At 36.1% G+C, this 13725-nt stretch overlaps 1 protein-coding gene across 11 annotated transcripts in view; it reads right to left on the bottom strand.

The window, feature by feature from the left end:
• The window catches only part of ATRX (ATRX chromatin remodeler), a 251968-nt gene that overhangs the window by 91596 nt on the left and 146647 nt on the right, over window positions 1-13725 (bottom strand). For all 11 annotated transcript variants that reach the window (XM_067723503.1, XM_067723492.1, XM_067723495.1 and 8 more), the window contains 5 exons: window positions 10347-10488; window positions 9066-9175; window positions 7885-8031; window positions 7551-7728; window positions 1391-1528 (listed from right to left, as the gene is read on the bottom strand). In XM_067723503.1, coding sequence (XP_067579604.1) covers window positions 1391-1528; window positions 7551-7728; window positions 7885-8031; window positions 9066-9175; window positions 10347-10488 — 715 coding nt within the window. The remainder of the gene's footprint in view (window positions 1-1390; window positions 1529-7550; window positions 7729-7884; window positions 8032-9065; window positions 9176-10346; window positions 10489-13725) is intronic.

The following is a 13725-nucleotide window of genomic DNA, read 5'->3' as shown; positions in this document are numbered from 1 at the left end:
AATACTGGTTATCAGTATGATTTAGAACTGGATTACCTAAATCAGATGAGAAACTCAAATAAAACCCATCCCAAAATTCTAGACATGAATGTTTAAGAAAACACCAAAGAACATTTTATTTGAACTCACTAGTCTTTTTAATAGATACTGAGTATAAAACAACTGCTCTATAATTCTAACCATGATTTTATGGTCAGCAAGGGAATCTCGTGAAAAAAACATAGATACTGAATCAAAATAATAAAATCAGGTAATAAACTACTATATCAAATTTTGTATTAACTGATTTAGTTCCAGAAATCCTTAACAGAGTAATCAGTTGCCCTATACTATACAGGACCACAATGTGAAACAGAGCAACAGTCTATAAATGGGGCAACAGAAAAGGGGGAAACTGGAACAGACAAAAATAAAGATAAAATATAGATACATATTATAGATAAATATAAACAAGGACAAAGTGAGACAATAACCAGCATTACGAATAATAAAACAGAAAACAGTAACTATAAATACACCAAAAGAATATAAATAACATAAAAATAACAAAAAGCTATTAGAACAGATTACAATGGGAAATTTCAATTTGTTATTTGCTGAGTAACTCATGTTCCCTCTTTAGTGTCATCACACACATATGAAAATAAGGGAAATTCACAAGTCACTTCCCTGGGTTCACATCATCTATCCTCAGCCTCAGCAAACTGTATCCTGACATCAATTCAACATAGCTCTCCTCCAATCTCCACCTTCCTAAAACTTTCATGCTTAGCATTTCTTTTCAATTTCCTATCAGTACCTCCTCCAAAACTGGATATATTTTATTACAATAGCTCCTGAATAGTCACAAATGCATTTGTATTTTTTAAGCAATCATTAAGACTTCTGATACCTTGCATATACTTTAAATTGTATATTTGTATTTGAACACTCATAATGGCACACCTCTTGATTGTGGTTTACCATTTATATTTATAAAACATTCCACTTGATGGGCTTCCCTGGTGGTGCAGTGGTTGAGAGTCCGCCTGCCAATGCAGGGGACACGGGTTCGTGCCCCGGTCCGGGAGGATCCCACATGCCGTGGAGCAGCTGGGCCCGTGAGCTATGGCCACTGAGCCTGCGCGTCCAGAGCCTGTGCTCCACAACAGGAGAGGCCACAGCAGTGAGAGGCTCGTGTACCGCAAAAAAAAAAAAAAAAAAAACACAAAAAAACCCCATTCCACTTGAAATGAATGGTATACTTTCACAGTAGACTAAGAATGGACCTATGTAGTTCATGGTCAGAGACTATACTAGAATAAACTAAAGATAGGCAGATGGCGATGTGGCAAAAATATATCTGAGGCAATGCCAATACTCTATAGCGTAACTACAGATATTGACTCACACTCAATTAGGTTATTTTGAAGTGGGGTTCCTGTTAAAATAATCCTCCTCCTTGATCGTATAGAATTCATAGCTTTTGAAACAGCAGATGCTTCATTTTTTAGAATATGGCCTTCATCACAGACAACAAAGTCAGGGCCTAGAAAAAACAACATATAATTAACATATAATAAAACTAAAAATATAATCCATTTAAGTTAAGTTAATCATTTTACAGTGCTGCTCTTGTGGAAAGATAAAACAACATCCTGATAAGTTATATTTTATCTGTATATGGTTAATGTGGCTCTCACTAGTATTAATTTTATTAGAGTATTAAAGTACTACTATGGATGGTACTTAAGGTTCTCTGAGAGTACAAAAATAGGCAAGAATAGAAATAATCACACAGATGAAAAGATCCCAAGAGATCTGGGGTATCTGAAAAAAATAATATCTTTTACAAATGAAAAACAGTATCTAAAGATACATTTCAGCACTAATGTATCAAGTTAAAACTATCAACTGATATGTTTATGTATAGCTGATTCACTTTGTTGTGGAGCAGAAGCTAACACACCATTGTAAAGCAATTATACTCCAATAAAGATGTAAAAAAAAATAAAAAATAAAAAAAACCTATCAACTGAGACCAAGAGCAATTTACATATACATGAAATGACAAATTTCAAAAGTTACATTTTAAGAAATAATATGTAAATCACAATAGGCCAAGTAGTATTTCCCATTTGACTTATTCCTAATAACTAATACCCATTGCTGGGGAAAAATTTAACTGATAAAGGACCGCTAAACTGATTGTTACATGGGTATTGGGGTTGGGGGGAAAACACTTTCCAAGCTGTAAAAGATCTCATAGCTGAGAGTGACTCTTTCAAAAGAAATACATATTATTATTTTATGAAAATAACCATATGTATTCTTTGCTAAAGTATCCTATAAACACAATTTGCTTGCTGCTTAACATACACACAAATTACTTAAATATTGATTTAAACAACAGCAGTTGTCAAATTATCCTCTATATGTTAGGCATTATAGAAAATGCATCTTCTACATGATTTCAAAAGTAACTGCTTCAGCATGCCTGATCAAATAACACAATTGCTATTCAGTATTTAGATGGGGCTACATGAATAGTAAGACATTTTTAAATTACTAATCGACTTTCTAAAAACTAAAATATGTATCTTGCTTTGTAAATTACCTCTTACACAAGTGATTTAAATGATTTCTACCACCTAATATTCAGTGTTCATGAGGGTGTGGTGAAGCAGGTACTCTCATATACTCTTTGTGGAAGTCTAAATTAGTATCAAACATTTTGGAAGACAATTTTACAGTATCTCTTAAAATGTAAAATATGTGCACCCTTGACCCAAATTTCAATTTCTAGGAATTTATCCTTAAGATATACTTCCACGAGTACCCCAAGATACATAAAATATTCTCTGAAGTATTGTTTGTTTAGGGTGGAAAATTGGAAACAACTTAGAAGATTGGCAAAGGGGGTTAACAAAACTATGCTATAATGGAATGTCACAGAACTAAAATTAATGATGTAGATTTCTATGTAATAACCTTGAAAGATATGCCAAATATGTTCTTTATATTATTAAACAAAAAGAAGAGTTTCAATATCTATATTATGATCCCATTTGTATTTAAACAACCACCTCAAACAGGGTGATTTTTATCTACATATACATATATGTAGTAAAGTAAAGGATTAATCTGGCCCAAAGAAAAGTTTAGCCTTTGCTTCCACCTCTAGGGAGGTAACCTCTAAACTCCTGGAATGTCTGACCTGATAAAAATATCTCTGTTCACCTGGATGGCTTGGGACACATCAGATAGTCTATGCTAACATGATGTGGGGTGAAGGGAGAGCAGCTTTGGTCATGTGGCATCTTCTCAACTTCTGGAGGAGCTAGAGACTAAGATCACCTGCATGGGTGGTCAACCATGTCTATGTGACCAAGCCCAAACTCTAGACACCAAGGCTCGGATGAGTGTGCCTGGTTGGCAATACTCCACGTGTATTGTCACACGTCACTTCTGGGAGAAGTAAGTGCTGCCTGCACGATTCCACTAACAAACTGGGTGTGGAACTCTCCTGGGCCCTGTCCTATGTGCCTTTTCCTGTGGCAGATTCTAATCTGTATCCTTTCACTGTAATAAACCATAACCATGAGTATAAAGGCTTTTCTGAGTTCTGTGAGTCCTAGTGAATTACTGAACCTGAGAGTGGTCTTGGGAACATCCAAATATTGCAATATAAAATACATGCTTGCAAAAAAATATATAATTTAAAAATGGGCAGAGGATCTGAAGAGACATTTTTCCAAAGAAGACATACAAATGGGCAACAGGTACATAAAAAGCTCCTCAACATCACTAATCATCAGGAAAATGCAAGTTAAAACCACAATGAGATATCACCTCCCACCTATCAGAATGGCTATGATAAAAAAAACAAGAAATAACAAGTGTTGGTGAGGATGTGGAGAGAAGGGAACCCTTGTGCACTGTTGGTGAGAATATAAATTGTTACAGCCACTATGGAAAACAGTAAGGAGGTTCCTCAAAAAACTAAAAATAGAACTACCATATGATCCAGCAATTCCACTACTGGGGATATAACTGGAAAAACTGAAAACAGTAATTTGAAAAGATACACACCTCAACGTTCACAGTGCCACTAATTGCAAGAGCCAAGATATGGAAGCAAACCAACTGTCGACAGATGAAAGGATAAAGAAAATGTCTCTCTCTCTCTCTCTCTCTCTCTCTCACACACACACACACACACACACACACACACACACACACACACACACACACAGAGAAATGTTACTCAGCTATAAAAAAGAATGAAATTCTGCCCTTTGCAGCAATATGAATGGATCTAGAGAATACTAAGCTTAGTGAGATAAGTCAAACAGAGAAAGACAAATACTGTATGATAACACTTACATGTGGAATCTAAAAAACAAAACAAACAAATGTATATAGCAAAACAGAAAATGACTCACAGATATGGAAAACAAACTAGTGGTTACCAGTGGGGAGAGAGAAGGGGGGAGGGGCAAGATAGGGATATGAGACTGAAAGATACAAACCACTATGTATAGAACACATAAGCAACAAGGATATATCGTATAGCACAGGGAATTATAGCCATTATCTTGTAATAATTTTTAATAGAGTATAATCTGTAAAAATAATGAATCACTATGCTGAACACCTGAAACTAACATAATGTTGTAAATGAAGTATACCTCAATTTTTTTAAAAAAACATTAAACTCTACATTACAAAGAATAAACTTTAATGTATGCAAATAAAATGAAGGAACTGACCTATGTAACTTTAGAAAATGATGCTTGGAAATTATAAAGCTACAGACAAAAGCAATCATACATAAGCACTGTACTCTAGTTGGTAAATTTGTTTCTCACGAGGGTATAGGTTAATAATTCTAAAACTACTTTACATATAAGATGAGGTTGAATAAATAAGTAAATGGATAGTGGATGGTTGAAGCCAAGATTCTCACTGTTGAAAAAGACAAGTAACAGAATAACAAAAAAAGACTAAAATGAACCCTATGATACTGAATTAGAGTCAAATATATCACTATGACATCAAGTTTATGTTTATACACACACACACACACACACACACACAGATAGATTTGTGTATATACCTGGATTCGTAGACCTATCACCTAGTTCTGTCTGCTGAGTGAACCTAGAAGCAATGACACTGCAGTAGCAACAAACACACCCAGTGCCCAGATCTTGGTTCGTAAACACCATTTTTCAGTGAAAGGAACCACGCATGGTTCCTTGTTGAAATGATGGACTCCGGGGCAAGGACAAATTAACATGATCCTAGAGCATACTACCAGAAAGTAATGAAGTGATCAAAAAAATCAAAAGGATGAAACATCAAAGGGATACAGGAACCAATCTGAAAGAGCTCCCAGTGGACAAACTGGAACAATCTGAGCAACAAAATAAATAATACAGTGCTAGTTCTAACATATAAACTAATAATAGATAATTAATCTATCCTGATATAAATGACTGATTAAATAAATGGGTAAGAAGTGACAAATCTTTCTTAAAGAAAAATTAAAGAAAAATTCCAAATTTAAGTGTAGCCCACTATAATAGATGGAGCTTAATTTTTGCCCTCCCCCCACTTGGATGGGCTAGACTTAGTGACCAGCAAAGAACAGACACAGGTGAAAACAGTAACTCTACAGCAGAGAAACCTGGCAAACACTACCTTAACCAAGTGATGAAAATTAACATCACTAGTGATGTCATGTGGATCTAATTTACCCTTGATATAATGTGAGGAGAAGGATACTACACCTCTAGTACATTATTTCAAAAACCTATAATCCCAGTCTAATTACAAGAAAAACAACAGATACTAGTGAACATCCTACAGGATACTTTAACAGTACTCCACAAGACTGACAAGATAACAGAAAATAAAAGAAAGACTAAGAAACTGTCACAGACCAGAGGAGACTGTGGAGACATTACAATTAAATGCAATGTGGTACCCTGGATGAGATCCTGGAACAGAAGGTGAACAGTAATATTAAACTGGTAGAATTCAAATAGAGTTTGGAGTTTAGTTAATAATATACGAGTTTCTTAGTTTTGACAAATCTGCCATGGCAATGTAAGATGAACAGTGCGGGATTTGGGTTCAAGGTAAATGGGAGTGTTCTTTACTATCATTCAACTTTTCTGTAAACAAAGAAAACACAAAACTTTCCAAAATAATTATTTTAAATGTCACTAAATGACTTACATGGAAATAACAAACATTACTCTTCATGTTATGAGCTTTAATTTCTTTTTAATTCATTTCCTCATGATGACCATATTAAGCATCTGAAACTTGTTTAAACTGTTCCAAGGAAACCTTCTGAAAAACATGCTATTCACTAGCTCATAGCTCTCTGACAACAAAACAACCACAGGACTTCTAGACGACTATTTTAATCATGAGAAAATGATAAACTTATTATTAGGCCTTAACACTTACAATGGCAATTAGTTTGGTACATGCTAATTACATCATTATCTAAAAAAAAGAGGCAAAAGTGTACGAACTTTCAGTGATAAGATTTATAAGGTCTGAGGACCTAATGTATAAATAACATCGTAATAACATGGCAACTGATAACAATGTATTATAACTGAAATCTGCTAAATGAGTAGAGCATAAATGTTCTGAACAAAAAAGAAAAAGAAAACTAAGTGAGGTAATGATGTGTAACTCAAAGGGGGTTATTCTTTCAGTGTATACATATATGAAATCATCACATTGTACACTTTAATTATGTTACAATTTTACTTCTCAATTAAGCCTCAATAAAGCTGAAAAAATAAATTAAAAGTAAAATTATAAAGGGGCAAAGCCAAGGATTCTAAATAATACTTGGATTAAATAATTCTAAATTATTTTGCCAGTGAAAAATTGGACTTTCTCAACAAACATCTAAAGCCTCAACAGTGTCTTAAAGTAATTAGATATGACAAAATAAAGTTTGATAAGGAAAAAATATAGAATACAAACAACTAAATATTCATTGGTTCTGTGGATCGTACAACTTGCTGCTTTTACAAGTCGCAAGTAAGAATCAAATATTTGGATCTTGCATCATGAAGATTACTGTTAGAAGGAATGACAGCATTGCAAATATTAACCTTCCACAGTGATGACTATTTAAAAGACAGAAAAAATGCAGCCAATTCTTCTAATGACATAAAGTTGGGAAAGAAATGTAAAGAACTGTTTTCAGAGTATGGAGAGAGCTCTTGTAATCATCTAATATTCAGACAGTCAGAAGAATCTGCGATTGTGACACAGGTACCTGGTGAATTTTTAATCATTTACAAGGTCTCCCCTGAAAAACTCAAACACTTCCAGACTCAGCAAATGAATTCTGAACATCTGGCAATATTAAGGGTGATATCATCTTAATGAAATTATACTAAGAAACAGAAGGCAAAAACCTGAAAGATAAACAAAAACCAGCTACTCAGTAGTTGGTCAATTAGTATTTGTTAAATATAAGCATATTTTTCATTCAACTTGTTTCTTTATCTCAGTGCCTGTTAATATCTTACCTGGATCAACCAAAGCTTTGTTAAATATTTCTTTAAGTTTCCTACTCTTCACATTCCTTCCTTGAGCAAGATTTCTGTACATCTCATAGCCTATGATCATAACACCACCATCTTCTTGCCATCTCTGCAGCATGTAGCTTCTCTCCTGAGGACGTTTCACAGTTGCTAATTCAGAGACCTTTTGTGAGGAAATAAAGATTTTTTAAGGTAGGAATGTATGAATACTAAATATCCCCACTGAAACATGCATCATTGGTAATTAAAAATCTTTTTATTTTACTATATGAATTTCATGCAGTTATTCTGATAATAGAAAACATTCTAAATATGATACCTCAAGCTTCTCATCATCTTTTAATCCCTCTTGCCACTTCTCAAATTCATTCATCCAATTCAAAGCAGTATTAAGAGGACAAACCACTAAAGCTGTGCTGAAATCCAATTTGTCACACAAAAGAACCGTATGAAGAAAGCTTACCACCTACAAGAAAACAAATTAAGTTGCCACCTTCATTTAAATATCTGCAAAACAAGTTAATAAATTGAGCAAACTTACAATAGTTGGGTTTTTGGATTTTGTTTTGTTTTTTGTTTTAAACAATAAAGCAACCAACCAAAGGTCAACAGGGAAAGAGATAGGTACAATAAGGGACTTCAACTAGATGATATATAAGATCCTTCCAACTCTAAAGCTCCATGATTCTATGATCGGTAATAATAATATGAATATAAAAAGTAACCACACCAAAGCAGCTACTAAGTCCCTAGTCCCCAGAGAACATCCCTACGATCTTCAGAAAATACCACTGCCCATTTAGAAGAGAATTATGTTACCGAGTATTTTTCCATGTAGTGTTCTGACTCACTGAATCTATAGTAATTGTCTTATGGCTTGAAATTTTATATATATATATAAACTAATTCCACATCTCTGCTACAACTCCTGCAGTCTTCCTGCAACTTCCTGCATTCAGAAATGTAGTATTTTAATAGTGAAAAATATATTATGTTCTCATTACTATAGGATCACAGACTGTTAAAAAGTTGGGAATTCCCTGGCGGTCCAGTGGTTAGGACTCGGTGCTTTCACTGCCAAGGGCGCAGGTTCAATCCGTGGTTGGGGAACTAAGATCCCGCAAAACCACGCAGCACGGCCAAAAAAAAAAACAGTGTTGTAAAGGAACTCCATTTCCACCTCAGACTCTTTGCAGTTTTACTGGCTATGCCTGTAACCCTACACCTTCACTTCATTAGGATCTCTGCTCAAAGATCACTTCCTAAAAGATGCTTTCCCTCTCTATTCTTCCTTAACATTTATTATCTGAAAGTACATATTTCTTATTTTATTTGATTAAAATCTCTCTCCCCCACCAGAATATAAGCTTCTTGAGGGAGAAATCTTGTTATTCTTGTTCATTGCTGTATCTCCAGCTCCTACAACTGTGCTGGAATATAAAAGAATACATATTCTTAAATTAATGAATGTACAAGAACAGAACACCTTCATGTTCTTACCTGTAAAGTCTTACCAAGGCCCATGCAGTGGGCGAGAATGCATCCTGAACCTGGAGATTTCTTTGTTTTTTTTACAGACTCACAGCAGCAATCCCACATAAACTGAACACCTAAAAATGACAGCTTCGTTATGCTCAATTTAAAGGCTCAAGTTAAAAAAAAATCTTCCGTCGGGACTTCCCTGGTGGCACAGTGGTTACGACTCACACTCCTAATGCATGGGGCCCCAGTTCGACCCCTAGTCAGGGAACTAGATCCCGCATGCATGCCACAACCAAAGTTCGCATGCCACAACTAAAGAGCCAAAGAGCAGCAACTAAGGAGCACGCCTGCCGCAACTAACACCTGGCACAACCAAATAAATATATAAAATAAAATAAGATAAAATAAAATAAATCTTCCATCATAAACACATCAAAAACATAACCAAAACTTCTAAGAAATAGAATTTTTTAAAAAGAGAGATAAAAATCTCTTAAATGTAAATGAGATTTGTTTTACGCCCCCCCCACACACACACTAAGGTTAAATAGAAAAAAATGTGAACACAAGCACACAAGAGGGTAACTTTCACTCCTCTAAACTATCACAGCAGATCTTCTCCATTCCCTGGGATGGTCCAAAGAGACATATGAATAATCCAAAATAGAAACTTCATCCAAAGGGAGAATAGATTCCTATCAAATATACTTTCAGGTTTTTTGAGTCAATCAGGAAAAAAAAATCCAGGAGATAATTCATCATTTCTCCCTTTATTCAACATTAAAAACGGAACAATAAAGGGGCTTGCTACCTAAGGAGTAGGAACTATAGAACTTCCCTTATGAATTCATTCATATACACAATCAAAACTGACTTACTGATTCCACTCTGACAAAGCAGAGGATAGGGATAATTTGGTATCTTTCGAAAACCAATGTAGGGATATTATTAACAAACATACTTGAAAAAGCATTTCCTGAAGAAGGCTTTTAGCTAACTGTACCTCTCCCTACCCCACAGCTGCCCTTAGCCAACCACTGCAGATTAGGTGAAATTCACTTGCTATATATACCCATTTGTGAGGGGCACACTTCCCCTTTCATAATACTCATTTTCTTTGCAATTGTCCAGTTTTGTTCTTCTTCATTTGCTTATGCACTCCATAAGGGCAGGGATCATATTTGTTTTGCTCACCAGTAGAAGTAACTCCAGTACTTAGCAGAATGTGAGGCACACAGGGGACACCAAATATTGGTAAAATTTAACTAAAAATGCTTTAATCATCTAATAGTTTCTTACCATCTACTTGATGGGGTTTCAATTTGATAACCATATTTCTATGAACCTGCACTAAAGGTTCTTTGGTTTCTTCATCTTCGTCTAAAACCAACTTGGTTGTTATTGGACACTTAGTGGGTGAAGCATCTTCAATTTCTATCACCTACAAGAAAGACAATTATAGTTAAGCACAAAGAAATCTTTCAAGCAATGGAGGAGTATGAGTCTTACTAAGGGAAATTTTGCAAAATACAGACACATCTACTTCCATACCATACATCCAATATTCTGGTTCAGTAAGACCAGGACAGATCACAGGTTTATATGTTGTCCAAAATCAAAAACCTCCACAAGACTTAGAATCACTGTGATAATGTTGCTGATTTAGCTCATCGGTTCTCACCTTGAACATCTCAACACGTTTTAGGTAGAGATGTGACAAAAGTAGCACTCTAAATTAATCCATGGCACCACCATTAAAATTTGGCTCCTCAAACGGGATTTTTCTATTCTTCTACAGGACATGTGAAAATGTGCAAGGGCACTTATGGTTATCACAACGACTGATTAGGACTGGTATTTAATGTAGGCAGAGGGGAAGGTAAATATAAATGTTCTACAATGTGAAAGACAGTCCCAAACAAGAACTGTGCCACCCAAGATTCCAGAAGACTCCCATTGAAAAACACTGTAAATATGTGTTGTGAAAGGGAAAAACTTTCAGAAACACTGGTTTGAGAAACTCAGGCTCGAAAGCATGACAAGAACATATAATAACCTCCAAATGCAAAAGGGAAACAATTACCTCAAGTTTCTTATTTGAAAGAAAACTTAAATAGATATAAATACATATGAATACATGTATCTGTATATATTTTTTGCTTTCTTATCTATCCATTACATAGTATACCCAAGAACTGTATAAGCTAGGTACAAGTGTTGCCATTTTACATATGAAAAAAAAATGAGAGACTGAGAAGTTAAATAACTTACACAAGGTCATACAACTATTAAGTATCACAACACTAAGATTTATACCCAGAGGGTTAGGCTCCAGAGTCCATGCTCTTAACCACTATGCATTACTACTTTAATAAATGAAATACTTGTATAAACAGGTTTATGGTTCCATGACAATCAATCAATAAAGATTCATGATTTTAAACTGTAGACAATGTGCTGCTTCAGGATAAAATATTAGCTGGTATCCTTTGCCTTATTTAGAACTGTAACTAGAAACGAATGGATTATTTGATACTCACTACTGAAATTTTCAAACATAAGCAAAAGTAGACAGTAGCATAATGAGCCCTGTTACCCATTATTCAACCTCAAAAATTATCAACTTCTGGCCAGTTCTGTTTCACTGACAGCCTCGCACCCGTTCTACACCTCCTTTGATTCCATAAATGATTTTGAAGCAAACCCAAGCAAGATTGGTATTTCATCTGTAAGTGTTTTAGAATGTCTCTTTAAAAGGACACTCTCGAGAGGTGCTCCCGCTCTCGGCTTGCATGTATCCCCGGGGTGTTTTGCCCTCCAGAGGGTACTTTTGGTCTCATGTCCCTTCTCTGTGCTCTGCCCATCTAAGAGGTCGGGAGAGAGGCAAGGAAACACCCAAGACTGTAGCCGAGGGGTGGGGGAGGGGGATGAGAGGAAGAGGAGACGTTCCCCCTCACATCTGCCTGCAAAGGTGGCAACCGGGCAGCGTCTTCCCAGAGATGAAGCTCCCCAAGAAGTCAGCTAAGTATCCCGTCCTTGGGGACTCTAGGATAAAAGAGACTGGATCCACAGATGGAGACTTTCTTACTGTCCTTCCGTCCCTGAAATTGCGTTACTGTGAGATTTTATAAATGTTCTGCACCAACTCACAGGACGTCTCAGGAACCTAAATGACCAATACACTTCGAACTCCCTGTCTGAGCCATGTGAATGAAAGGCTCTTGGTGCTGCAGCCAGGAGTCAGTGCTGTGCCTCTGAGGTGGGAGAGCCAACTTCAGGACACTGGTCCACAAGAGACCTCCCAGCTACACATAACATCAAATGGCGAAAATCTCCCAGAGATCTCCATCTCAACACCAGCACTCAGCTTCACTCAACGACCAGCAAGATACACTGCTGGACAACCTATGCCAAACACCTAGCAAGACAGGAACACAAACCCACCCATTAGCAGAGAGGCTGCCTAAAATCATAATAAGTCCACAGACACCCCAAAACACACCACCAGACGTGGACCTGCCACCAGAAACACAAGATCCAGCCTCATCCACCACAAAATAGGCACTAGTCGCCTCCACCAGGAAGCCTACACAACCCACTGAACCAACCTTAGCCACTGGGGACAGAAAACAAAAACAAGGGGAACTACGAACATAGAGCCTGCAAAAAGGAGACCCCAAACACAGTAAGATAAGCAAAATGAGAAGACAGAAAAACACACAGCAGATGAAGGAACAAGATACAATCCCAACAGACCTAACAAATTAACAGGAAATAGGCACTCTATCTGAAAAAGAATTCAGAATAATGATAGTTAAGATGATCCAAAATCTTGGAAATAGAATGGACAAAACGGAAGAAACATTTCACAAGGACCTAGAAGAACTAAAGGTGAAACAAAAAACAATGAACACCACAATAAATGAAATTAAAAATACTCTAGATGGGATCAATAGCAGAATAACTGAGGCAGAAGAACGGATAAGTGACCTGGAAGATAAAATAGTGGAAATAACTACTGCAGAGCAGAATAAAGAAAAAAGAATGAAAAGAACTGAGGACAGTCTCAGAGACCTCTGGGACAACATTAAACGCACCAACATTCGAATTATAGGGGTTCCAGAAGAAGAAGAGAAAAAGAAAGGGACTGAGAAAATATTTGAAGAAATTGTAGTTGAACACTTCCCTAATATGGGAAAGAAAATAGTTAATAAAGTCCAGGAAGCACAGAGAGTCCCATGCAGGATAAATCCAAGGAGAAATACGCCAAGACACATATTAATCAAACTGTCAAAAATTAAATACAAACAAAACATATTAAAAGCAACAAGGGAAAAATAACAAAAACGGAATCCCCATAAGGTTAACAGCTGATCTTTTAGCAGAAACTCTGCAAGCCAGAAGGGAGTGGCAGGACATATTTAAAGTGATGAAGGAGAAACACCTGCAACCAAGATTACTCTACCCAGCAAGGATCTCATTCAGATTTGATGGAGAAATTAAAACATTTACAGACAAGCAATAGCTAAGAGAGTTCAGCACCACCAAACCAGCTTTACAACAACTGCTAAAGGACCTTCTCTAGGCAAGAAACACAAGAGAAGGAAAAGACCTACAATAACGAACCCAAAACAATTAAGAAAATGGGACTAGGAACATACATATCGATAATTATCTT

Source organism: Pseudorca crassidens, chromosome X, assembly GCF_039906515.1.
Source record: "Pseudorca crassidens isolate mPseCra1 chromosome X, mPseCra1.hap1, whole genome shotgun sequence".
NCBI classification, from domain to species: Eukaryota; Metazoa; Chordata; class Mammalia; order Artiodactyla; family Delphinidae; genus Pseudorca; species Pseudorca crassidens.
This window is presented reverse-complemented; position numbering and strand designations above follow the sequence as displayed.